Source organism: Pyrgilauda ruficollis, unplaced genomic scaffold (assembly GCF_017590135.1).
Source record: "Pyrgilauda ruficollis isolate IOZ18807 unplaced genomic scaffold, ASM1759013v1 scaffold67, whole genome shotgun sequence".
Classification (NCBI taxonomy): domain Eukaryota; kingdom Metazoa; phylum Chordata; class Aves; order Passeriformes; family Passeridae; genus Pyrgilauda; species Pyrgilauda ruficollis.
In genome coordinates, this window is record NW_024528488.1 from 1,591,813 (window position 1) to 1,612,884 (window position 21,072).

Below are 21,072 nucleotides of genomic sequence, written 5' to 3' on the forward strand. Positions count from 1 at the left end.
TGCAAGCTTACTGCTTACAAACCCACATTTCAGCTGCTGAGCATGTACTTGTGTCCTTAACAGGATGTTGGAAGAGACTCAGTCCAGCTCTCTCATTGACTTGAGCTCCTCTGTTCATAAACCATGGTGAGGAACAGGATTTTACCATTGTACCCCTGAACAGCTTAAGATCCATTGCCATAAATTAAAGATTAAATAACGTGGCAATAGCAGAACTCGAGCTGTGCTAAAACCTGGCTCTAGGTTTCCTCAGCTGCTGTCCTGTATCTTTTATTTCTGCTCTCAAACAGCTGCACCCTCAAAGGTTTGGGCTGAGAAGCATCAGCAGTAGCAGTGAGCAGGGAATTGGTTATGAGGTGCTGTGTGATGCCCCCTGAGCCCGTGTCAGACAATACAGAACCAAATACTCCCAATGCACTTCTCCCTTTGCAACTCCCGTTTTTCTCCATGTAATTTATTTCTCTGACAGTTACTCCAGCAGTCACTTCTGTCCTTGTTTATGGCCTATTTTATTCGTGCAAACTCCAAATTCCTGCAGCACTCTGAGGAGAGCCTTGAATACCAATGAGAACAGAGCTTGGGGAGTTGACACTTATCTGGACACTTCAAATAAAACCATAAAATTTGGGTTTTTAAACAACAGCATAGAGTTTAATTTCCAGGGATATAAACAATTACTTGGTTGGGGGAGTTATTTTTGTTTTGAGGTTTTTTGTTTGTTTCTTTTGGGTTTGGGAGTTTAGTCTTTTTGGGGTTTTTTGAGGGTTTGGGGGGGTTTGGAGGTGGGAAATTGGTGGGGCAATGGAGAAAGCTGTATGCAGGGTTTCGGAGAGGGGATAATTTCTGTGCTAATGCTCTTTCACATGGAGCTGGGGGTGGGGATTTAATCAATGTTGGTATTAAACGGAGCTGTGAAACTTGCTGCAGGCAGCACTACATTGATCCTTTTTTAGCTTGGTCAGTCACTAAGTACAAATGCGAGTGGCAGCTCCCAGGTACTCCATCGGCCAGGGTTCTGCCCGTGCCATGGATTCAAAGTGCCACCTAGTGGGAATTGTCACTTCGGAGAGGCCACTGCGGTGACTTGCATTCAGGAGTGACTACAGAGCTGTAGCAAAATGTACCTGTGGATCCCTCACCTATGCTGAGACACTCTCATATCCAGGGATATTTTTCATACTAAAGGAGGGGGAGAAAACACACTTCTGAAAAGAAAATAAAAGAAAAAAAATCTTGATGTTAGTTAAGAATTCGATTAAAATAATCTACATACAGTCTGTGCTCAGCAGCCAAGTGCCCAAATCCAGAATGTGCTCCTAGAGCCAGGTGTTCACAGAGCTCTCAAAACCATCACCTAAGGTAAGGGATTTCCCCAGAGAGGATTTAGCAGCCTTAATATCAAAATATAACACAGTTTCCTTCTAAATGTCAAGAAGGGGCTTCCAACAGCAGAGAAGTGTTAACCACAAACACAAAGCGCCGAGGATGGGAATGCTGGATCCCATTTTGCTGGACTCAGCTGCTCAGTGAGCTGAGCAGGAACTCCCCTCAGCCTGGGACTGGAACCTTGTGTTGTGCACCAGGTGTGAGGTGAGCAAAGGGAGCTCTTTGTGGATGTGTTTTTCTCCTGTTCCTGTGGGCATCAGGTGAGGCAGCAGGCACTGGACAGAGGCTGTGATCTGTTTGGACTTCTGGGAAGATCATGGAGCAGCGAATTATCGGGTTAAGGCTGCCACAATGTCACCACTTCCAACGCCACTGCAGCAGGGCCTGACTCACACAGCCCAAGGAGATCCAGAGCATTGCAAGGTGTTAAAATCCAAAGCACAGAGAACAACAGGGAGGAAAGGAGATTCTTTTCTTCAGAAGTAGGAGTGTTCTCAGAGTTCTGGTGAGACAGCTGGTTACTGTAGCAATCCTAAAGGCTACACCTATGTCAGTTAGCTGGAAGTTGGGGACATTATTTTAAGAGCGTATACACTGATTAACAAAGACAATACATTTGAAGCACAGCTGCTCTTTAGAGAATACAAGGTTAAAACCTCACAGTCCTGCTCTTGGCTCCTGACTGCCATCACCTCCTGAGGCTGTTCCCTGGTGTGCAGTGGATGTGACATTCCAGCCCTGTGGCTCGGTGCCACGTTGGATGGCAGGAGTGTCCCAGCCTGTTCACACCCCAGCTCTGTCACTCCCACTCTGTATTGCAGCACCTTTCAGGCCTGTTTAGCCCAGAAAATTCCTTGTAAAAGTTAATTTTTAAAAGCCTGGCACGTTCATAACAGTCCACTTCAGGTTTCAAAGGAGAGATGTTACCATTAATCAAACAGCAGAGCAAAAATCCCTGCAACATATTCAGAATTCCAAGCCAGGATTCTTCAGGAGTTTTGCTGTTTCCTGCAGCTGGACATGTGACAGACACGAGTCCTGCTCCAAACAGACCTGAGCAGGCTGAGAACTCTGAAATCTGCATAAGGTCACGGTCCCTGCAAGCCCGGAAAGGTCTCCTTGCCATGCAGGAAGATGACCAGCAGCTGTCCCCATTGCTTCACCGGAGTCAGAGATCAGGCTTGGAACGGCAACGTGCCTCCAAAAATGGGTACTGCTACTCTTTGGAGACCAAAGAAAAATAAAAGCTCAGAAAAATAAAACTGAGCTATTGGAGCTCTGTCAGTCCCTAGATAAGAAGATGGGATGTGTAGGAGAAGGTCTGCATCCCAGGAGAGGGATATGGTTAAAATGTGAGACAATCAGCTTGGAAACACAAGGATGGGGCCTTAGCAGATCCATGGCTTTGTGACATGACAAAGGAAAGCTCTGGACACTCACTCGTGTAGCAGAAGAGGAATAATCAAAGTGGAGGATCCCAGTGTTGCTGCTTGGTCTCTGCCCACATCATCATCACCTGATAAAGTCTCCTTCAGAAATGTTTTCCCATCCAGGATCTCTGGTGGACACCAACTCCCAGCTTCAGAGGATGGAAACTATTCAAATTTAGAACTAAAAAAATGCATCTTAGAGAGGCCCGAGGGTGAAGGTGTTTTAGGATCATCTCAATAAAGTGCTTTTCCCTCTTGAGAACTCAGGGTGATTTCTCATTTCCATTCACTTTGCATTTGAGAACTTTTGAAAATATTTAGTTTTAAATTAACTATATTAACATGTGATCATTCACACAGCTCCAGCAATTACAGTCAAATGACTGTGGTTTAACTAATAGATAAGATTGAAATTATATAAATTATAAAAGCTTGGACTAACCAAAGCTAAAGTACAGCTTGCTGCAGCCAGACCAACTTAGGGTACTCACGAATCCAAAGGAAACAGTTTCCTGCTTTGTGGGCACAGCATGAGGCCAGAGGAGCAAAAGCATTGTCAGTTCAACCATCCCAGATTGTAAAGCCCTTTCTTTAGGCAGTATAGAAGAGGAAAAATCTCCTTCCATGTCATTATATCCATGTATTATTGAAAGCATCAAAAGGTATTTTATGTGATTGTTCTAATACAAGGACTAATCACCATTGCACTGCTTTCAGTAGCTCCATGAGACAAATTGAATCATTGTGAAATACAGAGCAAAATGTTCCTCATGGAACAATGCTGCAGTGGGAGAGAATGAATCCATGGCTGGAGCCTGGTGTATCCAACATTCCTGAACACTGAACAAGGGCAGATCCAACTCAGCCCTTCTGCAGAGCTCTGTGCTGGGCTCTACCAGGTACATAAAGCCTGAAGGAAAAGTCTCCTTGAATGAACATAATTAGAACATTTTGCAGACAGCTGGAGGGCTCCAGTAAAGGAGCAAATGCTGCTTCTTCCTCTGGCTGATTTATTGCTACACCTGCACTCAGGAGAGGCCCTGAAATGCCTACAAGGATGAGGCTTCAACAGTTTTGAAGAGGAAGAAAGGAAATGAAATCAACTTTCAACAAAAAGATGTAAAAAATCTTTCTTTGTAACTATTTGAACACTCAAGAGCTACTGAGCATCCACAGTGCTCTAAATTTGAGAAGGGAGAAAAACACTCGAATTTAAAAATAGGAAGATCCCACTACATTAAAATCGCACTTTAACTGCAGACAGGCTGCTCAGAGACACCTAATTCTAAACTGGACAACTGTGATTTATTTTGCTGCTGCAGCAGAATTAAGCAGTTCAGATCCATGACCCACTGATCACTGACTTCCCTGGATTTCAGAAGTCCTACCCAGCAGCTCTGATGGGTAATTTTGAGTGGCCAGCTGTCACAGATGTGCAAATTGCAAGCGAGTAAGCTCACATATGCAAGCAGCAGAAACAGCTTCTGGCAACTTCCCACCACATAATGATTTTTAAAATACCTTTCAGCAATTACACCGGCAAAACATCAGCCCCCAAAAACAAGCAAACAAGCAAAAGAGCACAAATTTTACCCAGGTGCACAGCAGGAAAATCTGAAATACTCTGAGCAAGTAGCTGTGCTTCTGAGATTATCAGTCAAAAAAGCTTTTTCCACAAGTCCAGCCCTGAGGCACACTGTGAATGCAGCCTAAGGACACCATTCTCTCACTGAAGGAAACAAAGGTGCTGTCAGGTGTGCAAAGTGATTCCTTCCTCTGGAGAACCTGGAAGTTTAAATGGTGTTAAAGTGCAAAAGACTCAGAGAAAAAATACACCTCTGAACAAAGAAAAAACTCATTATACTTTGCACCTGTTTAAGGAAAAACTCCTTTTAACAAGTCGAATCATTAATAAAGGTGCAATTAAGTATCACATCATTAAAGGAACAGGAATGAAAACAGGGTGAACTCCCATTAAGAGACAATGCTAAGGTATCCATCTCGTTTAAAAAAAGAAATCCACACTTTCTCTCTTTGCTCCTGGTTACAGATGATCTCGTAGGGATTTGTTACTCACAAACATTGAGTAAGATTGCTCCTGAAAGTTAGGAAACTGCTTTCCTGAGCTAAAAAGCTATAATTTGTTCTCATATTTGCAAGAAAAGGTGTTACTTATTGTAAAGAAGCACAGCAATGACAACAAAAAAAAAAAAAAACCTTCAGGGAAAACTATCACTCATTTCAATATCACAACCAAGACATAAGCACAGGGAAAGTGACAAATTCTGCATTCTCTCAATAACAGATTCCCTTTCTGTGAACGTTGGAGGTTAGAACAGAGGAACTTCAATCACTGTGGCAAGCAGCCAGCTCATGAATAGCTTGCTAACATCAACAAGACTATTCGTATGAACAAATGCTCAAAATGACTATGAGACTTCTTGTATATCCTTTGTAATGGTAAAATCACCGGGATTACTGTGGTTTCTAAGTGCTCTCCCACACAGATGAAGAGCTGAAGTCAAGAAGAGTGCTTATGTGAGGAGCTCTGTAAGAGCTGCTGATAAACACTGAACTGCTCCTTTGGTTTTAGCTTAAAAAAAAAATAGAGCACAGTGGAGCAGAACTACTACTGGACCAGCAGACACCAGGCTTTGACTAACTCTAACCGAGTGCCTGAAGTGAGATCCTGACATGCACTGCTCAAGAAAAATACAACTTCTACTGCCTGAACAGTTATGGTTAACTACCTACTCAGCTCTGCTGGAAGACCACGAGATTTCAAACCACATCCTCAAAGTAAAGAACGGGGCTGGCAATACATAAAGATCTGTGAGAAAGGAAGCACTGGAACTAGCAGCAAGGTGGGGTTGCCTGCATGGGCAGCCCTTCATTTGAATGCAAATGTAATTTTGGGGCAGGCAGTTATCTGTGACATCAGGCAGGACCTTAGTAAACTGTTACCACCAGCACCTGGTAAAACCATTGTTAATCATGTGTAGTAAAGGGACATCAGGGCTAGCAGGAGTCATTTATAGAGCCAGGCTGGGCTAGAAAAGAGAGAAAGAAAGAGGAGGGGAAGGGAGATCAAACAAACCCTGCGAGGAGCAGGATGTCCCAGCAAGACAAAGGCAGGCTGTGAGCATCATGTACGTGAGCTATCTGTTGGATAAAGACACCAGCATGTATCCGGGATCTGCAAGGTGCACCAGCAACACCCTGCCCGTGCAGAACTTCGTGTCTGCTCCAGCCTACTCCGAGTACATGGGATACCACCCTGTGCCAGCCCTGGACAGCCACGGGCAGCCGGCCTGGGGCTCCCACTACGGCCCCCAGCGCGAGGACTGGAGCGCCTACGGCCCAGGCCCTTCCAGCGCCGGGCCCGCTGCCCACATCAATGGCTCGTCCCCTGGCCAGGGCTCCTACAGCTCTGCTGATTACAGCTCCCTGCACCCCGCTGCTGCTGCGGCCTTACCTCCTGTAGATACCATTAATGCCCAGCAAATCTCTCCCAACAGCCAAAGGCACAGCTCTTATGAGTGGATGAGGAAAACGGTGCAATCCACTTCCACAGGTAGGAGGGCGCGGAGGTTTTGTGCTGAGAAGGGATTTTTATTTGTTGTTGTGTCATTGGGGGGGTTTTGCCAGGTTCCCTGTTCAGAGGAAGGATTCAGATTAATAAAGAAAGATCCTGATTGCTCTGAAGGATTCTCTTGCTAGCAGTTAAATATTGGTTAAATTATTGGATGCTGGGTTTGGTCAGTTGATTATTTCTTGGGTTTCTTGCTTGATCTTTAATACTGTGGGAGATGGAAAGTAGTGTCCTTTCATTCCTCACTTCAGATATGTTTTTAAAGTTTGTGATATCCAATAGCTGCTTTTAATAGGAGTTCTATAGATTGGGATGAAACAGGAAGTATTGTATTTACCCCCACCTATTCTTTGCTTACTTTCCTCAAGTTTTGGAGTACCTAGGAAAAGTTCAAGTAAAATATGCACAGCAGGAGGCTGGCAGTAAGGCTTTCTACCAGAAACAACCCCTCCAAACCTCAGAGCACTGAAATGAGATCTGCAAGATCAAACAATGAGTCAGTGCTTCAAAAACAGGAATGATAAGGAAAGGCTTGCTTCACTTTGTAGTAGCAGCTCTCAGAATATGCAGGAATACAAAGATCCATGGTAACACAGCCTGGTAATACAGCCACAGATTAGGCTCTGCTGCAAGTCAAGGAGTACAAAACAATTGTTCAATTGTATTTAAGCAGCAAAAGTAAGCCATGAAGCTTGAGGGAAAGGTTCTGTTTGATTGGGAGGAGGAACAAAAGAAAAATATAAACATTGAGCATCCCTAAAACAAAAATCTGCACACTATATATGAAAAAAATATTAAACAAGAAAGGGGAGAAGAAAAAGAGGGGAAACTGCTTGAAAAAAACCAGAGGCATAATCTGCTGTATGAAAGTATTTGATCCTCTGAGGTGCTGAGCAGCTTTGACATGCACTGAGATCAGTAGAAATTAGGGATGCTCAATTCCTCCCCTAAAGAGATGATCCAGTATTTCAGTGCTGCATCCCAGGAAGGTTCTTTCCCTTTGCCTCCCACCCTCCACACCTGCCTGTAAATAAAAGTCTTCAAAGCAGGGACTGAATCAATCTCTGGTGGAAAAGCAATTACTTAAAACAGACATTAGAGAATTGAAAGCAACTGCATAGAAAAGTTGTCTGTATTAAAATAATGCATCTAATTTGTATGGGCAGAGTCCTCCTCACTCGTGGTGAGCACAACTTTAGTTCATGGAGAGTTCACAGAATTCAATAGAGCAATCAGAACAGGCTGTTGCTCTATGTGAATAAGAATTTGGAGGGATAAAAAACTTTGTATTTTTAAAATCGTATTTGTTCTTCACTGAATATTATCCAAGAAAAACAAAACAGGGCCTGTTTTGAAAAGACTTGCAGCTTACTTTTGAGGAATCCTTACAAGGGCAACAAAATTGCTCATTAATTGTGGGATTTACAGATGGCAGAACCCTTCCTCAAAAAACCCACTGCCCCTCATCCCTCCCTGACCTGCTTTGTGCTCCTGTGGATCCCAGTCACACCAAGGGAGCAAGACCTGATTTGTTCTGTGCTGTCCCTTTGATAGTGGGACACTGGGATAGATTGATACAGCACACACTCATACAGATATATATATAAATAATATAAAACATCACATTCTAACTGCTGCTCAAGAAGAACTTAGAGATTTCTAACTTTCCAAATTTCAAGCCTGCAAAGGTCAGAGCATTCCCAGGAGAGCTGGGAGTGTCTCCTTTCTGGAGTGGTCTAACAAGATATTGAGCATATCTGTGTCCAGAACTGGAGAAATCAGCAGGCCATAGGAACAGACCCTCCCAAATGCCCATGAGCCAGTGGAAGGCTACATTTAAAAGCTACTGAGTGCTGCTTTAGGGAAAAGATCCAGAGGAGGAATTCTCCTGCTGCTTCTTTCCCTCTTATATATATATTAGTATTTCTGCTAGGCCAGGCAGTCTCAGTGCCAGCAGATCTGTTTCACTGGAGTTGGTTCCTTTCTCTCCCTTCACTCTATATCCTCTGTCTTTTTCTGTTTAAAAGCAAGGGCACTGGTATCCTTCAGGGTTTCCCAAAAAATAAAATAATTTAAAATATTTTCTTGCAGCAGTGTCAGCTCTAGGAAAGCACCTGAGTGACTTTGGTTCTGTACATGCAGGTGTTGCAGTGATTTCAGGGGTGTGAGCAGGCTCACTGCAAATGTTGTTTGCTGGATCATGATCAAACCCCTCAGAATTTTCTTAGCTTTTTACATCCTTAAAGCTGTCTCTGTTCACCGAGAGTTATCTTTCTGTCTCTTTATAAAACCTTTGGGCATTTCAGTAAAGGTCTGGTGTTGCAAGAATGAAGGAATCACACTTATTATTTATTAGCTTTCCTTATTCCCTGTGAATGGATACAGACCACTGTTCTTAATGATGAAAAAAATGAGGCTCAGACTTACCTGAGGTGATCACAACAGTAATCATTTAGACAAAATAATTCTGCCATTTATTCATTACATTCTGCAAAGCACTAATTATCAATACTAATACTACCAATAATATTTCATTGTGAAAACAATAATTATTAAAGCAAGTAATTTTTGCAAGATATTCTCAGAAGTGTGCAAGAAACGTTCCTGTAATCTTATCCCTTTAAAGCTGGGAGAATTCTTGCCAAAGGTTCACTCACTTTGAGTAGTCTGACGTGGAGCAGCTACAGAAACAAGGCCCTGAAACCGTGGCATTCCCATCTCCAGAGGTTTCATGCTTATCTTCTCTTACTGGTGCTTTGCAGCCTCATGTCCTGACAGATGACAAACAAAACACTTTATTGTAATTTCTACCACTGCCTCATGCCCTCCAGGTCTTTTGATACTGTTATCTACACAGCTAACCTGAAACAAAGGAACAAATTATTTCAAGTTTTACTCTGTACCTTTAAAAACAACATCGATGTAGAACCATGTGTTCAACTGATGTAAAGTGAAATTTGTGAGGTTACCTGAAACCTCTGGAGGATCTCATTATTTAATGTGAGATTATCATCCTGATTTAATACTACTAGAACACATTTCCTGCAGGAAAGTCCTGCTGAGGCTTTCGTGCATCCTTCTTTCTCTGACTGAAGGATGGCTGAGTGTCTGTCCCTGCCTTGGCACTGCAGGGATTGGATCCTCAATGCAGAGCACGTAGAATCCAGGGCCCTGTCTCTGCACTCCTCAGGAAAAAGCCAATGTGTTTTGACTGAGAACACTTGAAGGGGAATCACTGTACTCAGGATTTTCAGCCACAAACACTGAGAGAAAAGACTCTGCTCCAACCCTTACACTGCGCCTGTCTTCTCTACCTCTCCTTAGAGAGAGCCGGACAAGGAGCAAAGCCACAGGCAGAAATGTGAGGTGGTAATTCCACACACACACAAGACATAATTACAGGCAAATTCTTTGATGGAAAGTAGAATAAAACCACCTTAGAAGAAGCTACAAATCTCATCCTGTTGATTTCAGGATTTTTATGGAGCTATGTCATCACTCACACAGGAGTAGACTTGACTTTATGACTGTGTGAGAAAACAACACACACCTGTTGTAAAAGTGTGCCCAAAACACTGAGTTTGAGCAGGGAACTCCCAAGAGAATTTGCTCACAAAGCTGAAAGTGCACTTTAAGATCTGCACTTATGTTACCATAAAATAGGGTGGGGACATGTTTTGAAACAGGTGAACTGATTCAGAGGAGAGATTTTTTCCTGTAGATGACAACTCTACTATCATTCTTCTTCAATAAAAATTTACTCTTCAGACACAAAAGACAGTTTTCTGCTGCTGATGACAGGAGAACTGAGAGCATCATGACTAAAAGCACTGTAAATGTATCACATTAGTCTTTGAAGGAAGGAGTTCTATTCCCTCAAATGGAAGAGGAATAAGCCCCTTTAGAGGCCATTCCTGTAAAATGCTCAATGTTAAAGAACATGCAACACTTGGGAAAAATCTCAGTAAATCACTTTCCTTTTAGTCTACAGTCACTGGCAATGGGCTTTCCCCCGGTTTGCCACTCAGAAATCCACTGACATTTTCTGCAGGTTGAGTGCTTCTGCCTGTCCAGTCATTGCTTAAAAAGAATAAAAATTACTCTGCTTTGGATCCAATTCCTTCTCTAGATGAAGATGAATAGAAAAGTTTACACTAGCAAAGGGAAGAACAGAATTTGGCCAATGAGCTTTATTCCAGAATAGCAGAACATATTCAAAATTGAAAACAGAAGGGAAAATTCAAGTCTGTTGAAAGGTTTCAGTTCTATGATTCTATTCTGTTTTTTCAGCATGAACAATCTGAGCATGTATAAAAGAACAGATGACAAGATGTAGCAGAAAATACAAACACAGAATTACACTGGGTTTCACAAACCTTTAGCACCTAACTTTGCACTAATGCACAGGACCAGGACACCCCACCCACTCACCACACCAAGGTTTCTGGCAAGAATATTATATAAGATTGGATCTATGTCACATTTTTTAATACAGTGGCTGGCGGGGTTTTTTAAATTTAGCTTTACAGAACATCATGTGCAGCACAATGTTTGTCTTCAAAACTTATTTAAAACTACTTTTGCTTCACAATTTCAATTAAGTCGGTGAAATTACTGACTTAATTCAGGGAGAACTTGTCCCTTACTTTTCCTATGTTTCTAAAGTGCATAGGTAGTTAGAGTCCTAAACAAAAGTGAGGCCTGATCTCTGTCAGTCTGTATCTTTATAAACTCAAAAATTAACATCAGTTTTTAATACTAAAGTAATGGAGATGCAGGTGGGAACAGAGCATATCCTCAGGCCAGAAGCTGTTTGACATTTCTGGGATAATTTAAGGTAACATCCAGCCACCAAGCACAGCAATAACTTCCTCTGAAACGCTGCTAAGCCCTGGGATCCAGGCTGCAATGCTTTTCTGCAATCCCACAGAAATCCCACACTATCCTATCCTAGAACATCTTCAGGCAGCTTCTGATTTTATGAAAGATGCTGTTTCAGGGCCTGCAGAATATTCCTGAAAAGTGAAGACAGGAGGCTCTGAAAGAGGGCCCAGGGCTGGTTCTAATGCTAATTTATTTTGCTTTGTAAACAAGTTGTGAGGTCCGATGGTGGGTTTTTTTTCCTTTCCTGGCCTACATTGTCTGAGGTTTTGAGGCCTATCTGTCATATTGAGGCAACAGACCCTTTTAACACTTCACTTTGCTTTGATATGCAGTCTTGTCTCTTCCTTCTCCCTCTTTTCTTCAGGAGTTATATTGCCGGAAAGGGTGATGATTTTCACAGCAAATAAAGAGGCCTTCTCCCAGCTTTATTGTCTTCAGAAGAAATACTCTGTGAATTTTATGACCAATGGGAAAGCTGTTCCCTTCCCCCAACTCAAAACTTGGCCAGTCAAAAATTGCCAGAGTGGGTGTGATGGAGCAGCATTGTTAAACTATATCCCACAAAAAGACTTCCAGCTCTGAAATGTCTGATTTCTTGCTGGTCCAAAGGCACTCCTCAGTAGTCACTAGAGCAAAAGAGGGTTTTGACAAAACTCCCTCTTCTTATATAGCTCATTGAACCCAGGAAACCCACTCCCCCAGCACAAAGGCAAGCAGGCTGCAAAGGTAGCTGCTTCAAAGCCCTTTTGTTTCATTTCTCTTCCACCCAGCACCAATAACCTCTGCAACCACAATTCCATGGGGGAACTGTCCATGCCAGAACATATTCCCTATAGAACTGACACAGTACTGCTGATTGTAATTTTAACCTGTCACTAACAACAGATAGATTAATTAAGATGGTACGAAGTCAAATGTTGGCTATTTCACTCACCTAAGTGAGGAAAATATGCAGGATTCCATTAAAGAATTGCATTAATACAAGGACTCTCATCATTGCATTATTAAATTTTGACATTATGTCCTCAGAAGTGAAGAACATCCTCCCACTATCTGTGGGGTGAATCCACTAGTCCCACCTCAAATTCTACTCAGGTAATATTTCTCCTGGAAATAAAATGCAATTGAAATTAAAACCAGTAGTTCTGCAGAACTCAGTGGAGTGGATCTGCTCTGTCTAACAGAGGGAATTCAGAAGCTGAAGTCCCAGACTGTTTAAGGATGGGTTCTGTTGCTGCTGTTTGTTAACTCTGGCAAAGAAAAGTGTGCTTTGCCTTTGAAAGGAAATACCATGTGCAGACTAATTCCAGCCCAGCATCCAACAAAGGCAGTAGGAAGACTCTCAGTAACACCAAGGAGAGTAAAGGCCTAAAAAACTAAAATATGGCTCTGCCAGAGCTAAAAGTGTCTCTTGGAAGACTCTGGCAGATCTCAGCTACCACTGTCTCTTGTCTCTCACACACAGAATTACTCCACACATTAAAAAAAATCAAATTATTAAAGACAAGGTTTATTTGACACATCAGAGAATTTTTCTCAGAGCATTTCTCAGAATTTCCTTTTGTTTTTTACTTTCTAAATTATTTTCTTAACTTTAAGAAAGAAATTAGATGCCAAAGCTCCCAATCTTCCTTCAAAAAGAATCTAGATATTATCAGTTCCACTAAAAAAAACCCGGAGAGCTACTCGTACAAAAATAAAATATCTTATGGGAGAAAATTCTGTTTTCCATGTACATTTAATTTCTTCTTCTAAAAAGAAAGAAAAAACCCCAAAAACAAACAAAAAAACCCACCAAAACAAACAAAACAAAAAAAAAACAACACACCACAACCCTCTCCTATTCAGTCAGTAAGGGTTTAAGAACTTAAAACCAGAAACAGGAAGGTTTTTCTTGAAGTTTACCACCTTGTTTTGGCAATAGAAGAACATTTGATATTTGTCTGTGCCTTCTGAATGAGAATAGAGGTCAAGATAAGATCACCTTGTTGCTCTTTTGTGTACACCATCTTAACAACACAAAGGACACTAAGGAAACATGTTAAACATTTTGTCCCCTAGAATGACCCCAAATTCTCATTTGAAGAGGAAAAAAACCCTTAACCAAACTACCAGTTAAAGAGATCAAAAGTTAAAAAATATCAAGCGAGGCATTAAAGCACCACAGGTTCCCATACGTTAAACAAACAATTTACACTTCCAGTGAAGGAAAACAAATGTCCTGGTATTTATGTGGACTGAACTGAATCACTGCTGTTCCTTAGAGACACTACCATTCTTACCTTAATGTTCTAAAATTAGCAGCACTTTTCACTGGATTATCAGTGTAAACGTCACTGGGCTAATTCTTGCTCCCACTGCAGTTTCCCAGAGGTGGAAATGCCAGCGAATGAGAATGTCCTGCACATCTTCCCCAGCCAGACAGCACCTTCACAGACAGGTAGCAGATTTGAGACAAAGGACTGAGCAGAACCCACAGCCTAAGGAGCAATCCCACATCTATTTTCCCTATTGAAATATTCCAAGTAATCAGGCTGATGGCCTTAAGAAGAGTTGGACGATGCCCAGAGCATTGTAAAGGCACTATTGATGCTCCCCCAGGCTTGGAACATGGGAGCTGAAGGACCAAATTCTGATGAAGATTTGGTTCTATAAGCCTGGGGAGAGTCCTAGAGAACCCCTGTCTTGTAGGGTGAACCAGAACCATCCCCATCCAGGTTATAAAGGGATTTATTTACAGCATTGCACTGCCCAGGACTTCCAGTGCTTACCAGCTCTGGCTCTGGGATCTATACAAATAGTACAAAGAGGAGCAGAACCTGAAGAAACTTCTTATGCAAGCAATAGGTTGGTGAGCCAAAAATTCTTAGAAATAGCAAAGTCCTGACTGTCAAATACTGGAAGAGGCAAAAGTGACCCCATATAGTGTGTATGGCAAGTGGAAAGCAATGCTAACTTTAAATATGTTCCATAAAAAGCAAAGAAACACCACATCTCCCTCCACAGATGGGAGAAAAACACTAACCCAAGATTCTGCTGTAGTCCTGTACCCTGAATGCTGATCTTTGGGAGCTATGAAGGGGAGTGTGAAGGAGGGGCTGGGTAGGAATAGGCCTTTGGCAGCACTGAGAGATGGCCCCTCCTGCTCCTCTCTCCAGCCAGGGAAAGCTGGTGGCTCTGGGGCTCTGTCCCATTGGGATCTACTCAGACATGAAAATGTTACCAACTCCATGCCTGGGAATCCATTTCACCCCATTCCAAATTAACTGCTCCTATTAGAGTGTAATTATTAGGAGCTTGTGGCACCTGTTTTTTGAGGAGTTAGGCACACCTGTAACCTTGTCAGAAAAAGCTCCGTAAGCAAACAGGAGCTGCTGTGCAAAGCCACACGGCACCTGCAGCAACAGCAGGTACAGGTACAAACACCTGAGTTCTGTGCATCACCTAAGAGAACCTGAGGGGGTTCTTCTGCTGCAGTGACCACTGAGGACACAGTTTCACAACCCCCAGCATCACAATGGAACACAGAGCAAAAAAATACTGAAAATATATTCCCTGTCCCAGACAATTGACTGGCTAAATATGCACATCTGAAGCAATGTCCATATAAATACAGGTAAACAAGGAAACACAAAAAAAATGGTAAGATTGTGGTCAGCAAAGATGAGAACATTGGTCTTAACACAACAGTGATCCAATTTGTTAAAAATGTGGGAAGACCTCAGGCTTTGGCTTTAAGCAGGTGCTGATCTCCAATATATTGATTCCCTAAATCATAAAACACAGAGGAAGGGAGACAGCAGCAGCCTTTTCCATTCTCAGCTTTCTTTCAGAGCAGCCACACATTCTGTCCTCAGAAATGACCCCGTATGGAATCCATAAAATTTCAGCTCCTTGCATCTGTGTTCCCTGGCTCCTGTCATCTGCCATTGCCTTTTAATGCCCTGGATGCTGCTGAGCCGTGTCTGCTCCACTCAGCTGCACCCAGAGCTGAAGGGAGGCAGCAATGCTGCTCCCAAAGCAGCAGATGCTGCAGTTCCCTGCCCATTGTGAAGTATTATTGCTTGCCTTTTGTCTTTTTTATGAACTGTCATCTGAAAATCTATATTACTGTTCCCTGTGCTGTTATCGGGCCGTGGGCAGACTGTGCCAGACTTAATGGGAAAACACAACCTCCAAATTGCAGTAACAATCACAACGTTGTGGGAATTTTTCTAGCAACAAGAAGTGAGGAACTTTGGAAGCTCTCAATATTTTCTGTGCAGTAAAATGTCCATGACAGTTTTCTGTCAGGCAGGTAAGAGTGTCAGCTCTAGGGACAGAGACAAAAGCAATGCAACACCAGTCAGGATGTTTGCAGCAGAGCTGGGAACAGAACGCAGGTTTCCTGGCTCCTTATTCTTACCAGGAATGCCTTCCCTTTCCCAAATGATAACACAGGGGTGATAAAGAACACGAGAAGCAGTTTATTATCTATTTACTAAGGAGCAAACCTAGTATCTGATGGTATGAACCTCTTGTGTTGTAAATCACGACCGAGTCAAGGGAGTTACTCTGGGTAAGTGCATAGAGAATCAGGCCTAAAATCTCCCCAGATATTTTCAAATGCAAAGCCAGATATTTTGTGGTACTAAAGTGAAAAAATTCTAGCTTGAAGCAATGTGTTCTTCTTTCAAAACAGGTAAAACAAGAACGAGAGAGAAGTACCGAGTGGTTTACACAGATCATCAGAGATTAGAATTAGAGAAGGAGTTTCATTACAACAGATACATTACAATCAGGAGGAAGTCTGAACTTGCTGCAAACCTAAGACTTTCCGAGAGACAGGTAGAGTATGGATCAGCCATCCAGGCTTTCCTTTGGATTTATGACTGCTGCTGAGGAGATAACTGTATGGTAAATACAGAACACAGAAATGTTAATGCCTCGAGTAACCAAGCACTGGGTTCCCTTTGCAGCAGAACCTAAACTAGGGCTGTGCAATAACCCAGGAAATGCGCACACCGTCTTTTTCCCATTCTGAGAAACACGAGCTAAACCACATCATCAAAATCCTGCCTGGATTTCTCTCTGGGCTGTGACAGCAAGGAGAATTTCATGCTTTCTAAAGCAGAAGTCCTGGTTCTGCTGGGAATTCAGTGGGAATTCCATAACCAAATGCAACAAGGTCGGTCTTAGCGGAGATGGAAGTGATGAGCTCAAGTATGGGCAGGACACTTAAAGGGTTTTGTTTCCTTGGCTGCCTTGTACCTTTTGTTAAAGGTTTCCTACATACGTGCTATTCCTTTCTCCTGCCCCATTTCCTCCCCTCCAAATTCCACTTCTGTTCCCAGAAGATAAATCAAAACACAATCCCGTGATTAGGTCTGATTCACTATTGTTTTATGAGCTCTGCTGAGCAGGAATTGTCCAGAGCCCACCCACTGTAGCACTGTCCATCCAACCTGACCCTGGCTCACACAGCACATGCTGAGCTTACAGAAATGGAGAAGCAAACACCCATTTTGCACATATTCCTCAATCTGCTGCTGAATGCCAGGCTGTTAATTTGACTTAATTTGACTTAATAATGGTGAATTTGAGTATTATGTCCCTGCTTCTGTAAACAACCAATGATATTTACTTGAAACTTCCTAACTCAGTGATAATTCCTGATGAATGTTTTGTAAGTGTATTTGAAGAGGTGAAACAAAAATATCGGATCTATTTCTTTGTATATATTGGGGAAACTTGGCAACAGCTTTTGCAGTATTTGTTCTTCACCATCATCAATATATCAAGAACAAAATTAATTCCAGTTCATACAACCTACATCTCTGAAGTGTTTTTTTAAAAATGGAAGATTAAGTAAGAAATACCTGATAGACTCTCACCACCACGCTTTTGTACAAATTAAAAAACTCCATCATATGAGCACAACTGAATACACACTGTTCTATCCCAAGTTTCTCTGCACACTACCTAAAACCTCAATTGATTTTCTGGAAAAACTTTTTTCCTGCCTCTGCCAAAATCCGAAATTCCCTGGAAGGAGCATCTCAAAAGAACAAAGAAAAATTGTTTAAACAAGGAAGGAAAGATGCAGTATCTAATTAAGAAAAAAAAAAAGGCAAATTGAAGCACTGTTAACATAGGAAGGATACAGAAATAAAGGACATGATGAGAATGAGAAAGAAGAGAGAAAATCAGACTTCAGGGGAAGAGAGATTTGCATGAAAAAAAGAATTGAAAGGAAGGAAGGCAACAGGTGAAGAACAAGTCAGACAGATGCAGCTGGCCCTGTCAGCTGTTAGTCTGACATTACCTACCTGCTCTTACTTGGACTTATTTGATAATTGGCACATGACCCTGCAGTGCCTACTAATTCCTCTCTGCAGATCTGCTTCCCTAGTTTAACAACAAACCAGAATAAAAACCTCAATTCACAGGCAGGCAGGAACATTGAAGCCAAAGGGTAATTCTGGAATGTTGGTTTAGTTTTTAGATGTTTCATCTTTTCATCCATTTTGGCACATATATGAGAGAAATTTAGATATGAGAATGGATTATCTCTGCACAGTCAGAATGCAAGAGATCTGAGAGGGCTTGAGACTGGCTTAATAGAACATAATTTGGTACTGAAATGATATTCCAGAACTAAGACAACAAAAGGAACTGCCAAACATCTCAGATGGCAGCCTGGGACTTAAGAGACCTGGATTAAATTTACATGGGCTTTGCATGTATTTGAATCCTTCAACTGTAAAATGGAATGTAGTGCCTCTAGGAGAAGCACCCTGAGACTGTCACAGAGTCCTTAAGATGTTTTGTTGGGCTTCACCAGTGATCTTCTTTTAAAATGCAGCCTGGTAGCCACAGGTGTTATCACCTCTCACTGTTTTACCTCCTTTCCAATCATTCTCTTTCCCCTTCTAGTTTCTAGCAAAAAATAACTGAACAGACCAATATTTCTCAGCAAAATATTGATTTTTTCTCTTTGGGTTATAGAAAACGGTGACAGAAGTGTTCCCTTTGCTGCCTGCACAAAAAAAACACAACAAACCTGAATGAGGTAGCTTGACTTATTACACTGACATGATCCAGAGCCACTTCCAAGGATAAACTGCTGGAGTGCATAGCTTTAAATCCAACCCTGGGGATTCACATCCAAAGCCAGTCCAGTTACCACAGAACATTTCACACCTCAACAAGTTCTGCAGTGTTTTCAGCTGACCATTACTCACCTTCAGCTCACATCCTCACTTGTCCCACCCCGATGAAGATCCACCTTCAGCAGGTTCTTCATTCCTTCCCCAAGGTGGCTGGACCGGGCAGGGACACTGGTGCCACTGGATTGTGTGGGAAGCAGCAGCAGATTTTGGCTCCACCTACAAATGAAGTAGAAAGCACTCAGCTATTCAGGCACTGCTAAGACAATATTTTGAATTAACGTTGTGTATTGCTGGTGAAATTCTGTTCAGAAGTGAATTTCCACTGGTTTCCACACTGGAACTCACTAATTAACATGCACCATCCAATCAGGAAAGCTTTTCTGCCTCAGTTTATAGGCTAGGAGCAGATCTTGGCTTGCCCTGACTAGGGCATACAGTTTTCAGTGTAACAATACTTTTGCATAATTTTGGCAATCACTAGGACACATGAGATTGTTGTGTTAGGTTTTGTTTCAAAAAATTAAATAAATCAAAGCTCATCCATAAAGAAATAACTGAACTAACAACAAAACTCACTTTTTATCAAGCTATTAATAAACATTTTTTTACTAAATAGGAAAGATTACATGTATGAAAAGCAAACAGCTCTGTTATCTGAAATGTGTGTCAATGCGTTTCCCAGTGGTCCTCATGCAACTGATTTTCCCTATGATTCTGTGACAAAGTACACAAAGGACCACACTCAGTATGGCAGCAACTGAAAACAATTTTCCTCTGCTCCTCTGCAGGTGAAAATCTGGTTCCAGAATCGCCGAGCCAAAGAGAGAAAATTAATGAAGAAGAAAATGACTCACTTTGACGGCAGCAGCAGCCTGGGCTCTCTGCAGAGTGACTCCGGCTCGGTGAGCCCGATGCCGGGCCCCGAGGCACAGACCCACTCGGACCTGCCCGGCTCCCTGTTCCCCGCGCCGCCGCCGCCCGCCGCTCTGGCCATGGGCGGCTTGCAGCACGGAGGGACCCTGCCGCAGGTGGTGGCCTCGCAGTGAGCCTGCCACGGTGGCACCGAGCCCACGGAGCGGCACCGCAGCACTGCAGGACCCGGGGGGAGTCCCCAGCGTGACACAGCCTGGGGCACACACGCTTCAAGGACACTAAACCAGAGCCACACTAAACCAGAGCCAGGCCTGCGGGGGAGCCACGGTGGCACCGAGCCCACGGAGCGGCACCGCAGCACTGCAGGACCCGGGGGGAGTCCCCAGCGTGACACAGCCTGGGGCACACACGCTTCAAGGACACTAAACCAGAGCCACACTAAACCAGAGCCAGGCCTGCGGGGGAGCCACGGTGGCACCGAGCCCACGGAGCGGCACCGCAGCACTGCAGGACCCGGGGGGGACCCCAGCGTCACACGGCCTGGGGCACACACGCTTCAAGGACATAAACCAGAGCCACCCGCCAGGTGTGCGGCACAGCACCAGCTCCCAAGGGCCAGGGAACTGCAGGAGTCCCTGGGGAAGGGGATGGATGCCTGTGCCTCAAGGCCAGGAGCCCTCCGGCCGGGGAGCAGCTGCAGGCACGGGGAAGGAGAGCCCAGGAGCAGTCACCGCCACTCGTTCCACTGCAGACACAACAAAAGCACCAAACTTGGCCCAGGCAATCAGTCCCACTCTGCTGAGGCAGCTATGCCCGAGAATATTCCTGCTCCTTTGATCTCCACAGTACAGGTTCCATGTGCTGATCCCACTTGTGGCTTTACACATGCATCTTGAGGAATGCAAACCCAGCTGATGCGTTTTGACCCACTCGATGGAAAGCCTGGAGCCGGGTGGTGGCACTCACTGCATGTTAAGGGCAAAGGTCAGGGATGAGCTTTTTGGAATTTTTGGGAGTTTGACAGGTATGATTTCCAATGCTCCATACACTGGTGTAAACAGGCACTCTTCCATCTTACTATAAATGTTTTGAAAGCGTTCTGGAATTGTGAATCTTGGCCGAAGTTCATTTTTGGACAAAGAAAATTCATGTCAGAATCATTCTGGATCCTAAAAGAAAGAGCAAAGCAGGGCAGAAATCCTTTTGAAAAGTGTAAGTGTTTCAAAAAGTGACTGCATTTCATGAGACAGCAGAGCCCATGGATAAAGATGCAATAATAGCATTCAACCAATTTTAAATCTGGTCCAGTTTTATGAGTGATTGTGACACTAATAAAATTTGAGAAGCCAAATTAATAGAAGAAAAAGCAAACAAAATACTTCACTTAAAATAAAGCTCTCAGCATTTTTCATGTGGGTCTCAATTCCTGAAGGGCTGATCCCTTCCATACTAAGCAGAATTTTATAGGTAATCAGTACTTAACAATAATCTGGATACTTATTTCCCCAATATGATTCCCAATTGCATGCACAAAACTTTTGTCTGCAAAGGGAAAATTTTTAGAGCACATGAGTGATTTGGGAAGTTAGTCCCTCATTGTCTAAAAAGTTTAGAAATTTAGGATGCCTGTCCTCAGTAATTTCCATCAAGGTATCCCCTGAAATCTCTCTGTCACTGTTGCAAATGAGACTTAGGAGCATTAAGTCATTTAGGCACTACATTCTTGGGTTTGTTCTTTAATTATAACAAATAGTAC

The 21,072-nt window shown here is 43.0% G+C and overlaps 1 protein-coding gene and 1 long non-coding RNA gene across 2 annotated transcripts in view; one reads left to right on the plus strand and one right to left on the minus strand.

Annotated features, from left to right (window-relative positions):
- Nucleotides 1-21,072, minus strand: part of LOC121362875 — a 134,776-nt gene that overhangs the window by 89,589 nt on the left and 24,115 nt on the right. The window contains exon 3 of the long non-coding RNA XR_005956593.1: nt 18,516-18,659. This is a non-coding gene — a long non-coding RNA (uncharacterized LOC121362875). The remainder of the gene's footprint in view (nt 1-18,515; nt 18,660-21,072) is intronic.
- LOC121362873 (homeobox protein CDX-1-like) lies at nt 5,818-19,489 on the plus strand. Its single transcript, XM_041484777.1, has 3 exons — nt 5,818-6,390; nt 15,974-16,119; nt 19,232-19,489. The coding sequence occupies exons 1-3, from the start codon at nt 5,964-5,966 to the stop codon at nt 19,487-19,489; spliced, it is 831 nt and encodes a 276-aa protein (XP_041340711.1). The 5' UTR covers nt 5,818-5,963.

What these genes read in the sequence shown, in the direction of transcription:
- LOC121362873 (XM_041484777.1), top strand. Translation starts at nt 5,964, where the DNA reads ATGTACGTGAGCTATCTGTTGGATAAAGACACCAGCATGTATCCGGGA. An exon ending in GGTGCAATCCACTTCCACAG is followed by an intron (nt 6,391 to 15,973) that starts GTAGGAGGGCGC and finishes CTTTCAAAACAG; the next exon opens with GTAAAACAAGAACGAGAGAG. An exon ending in TAAGACTTTCCGAGAGACAG is followed by an intron (nt 16,120 to 19,231) that starts GTAGAGTATGGA and finishes GCTCCTCTGCAG; the next exon opens with GTGAAAATCTGGTTCCAGAA.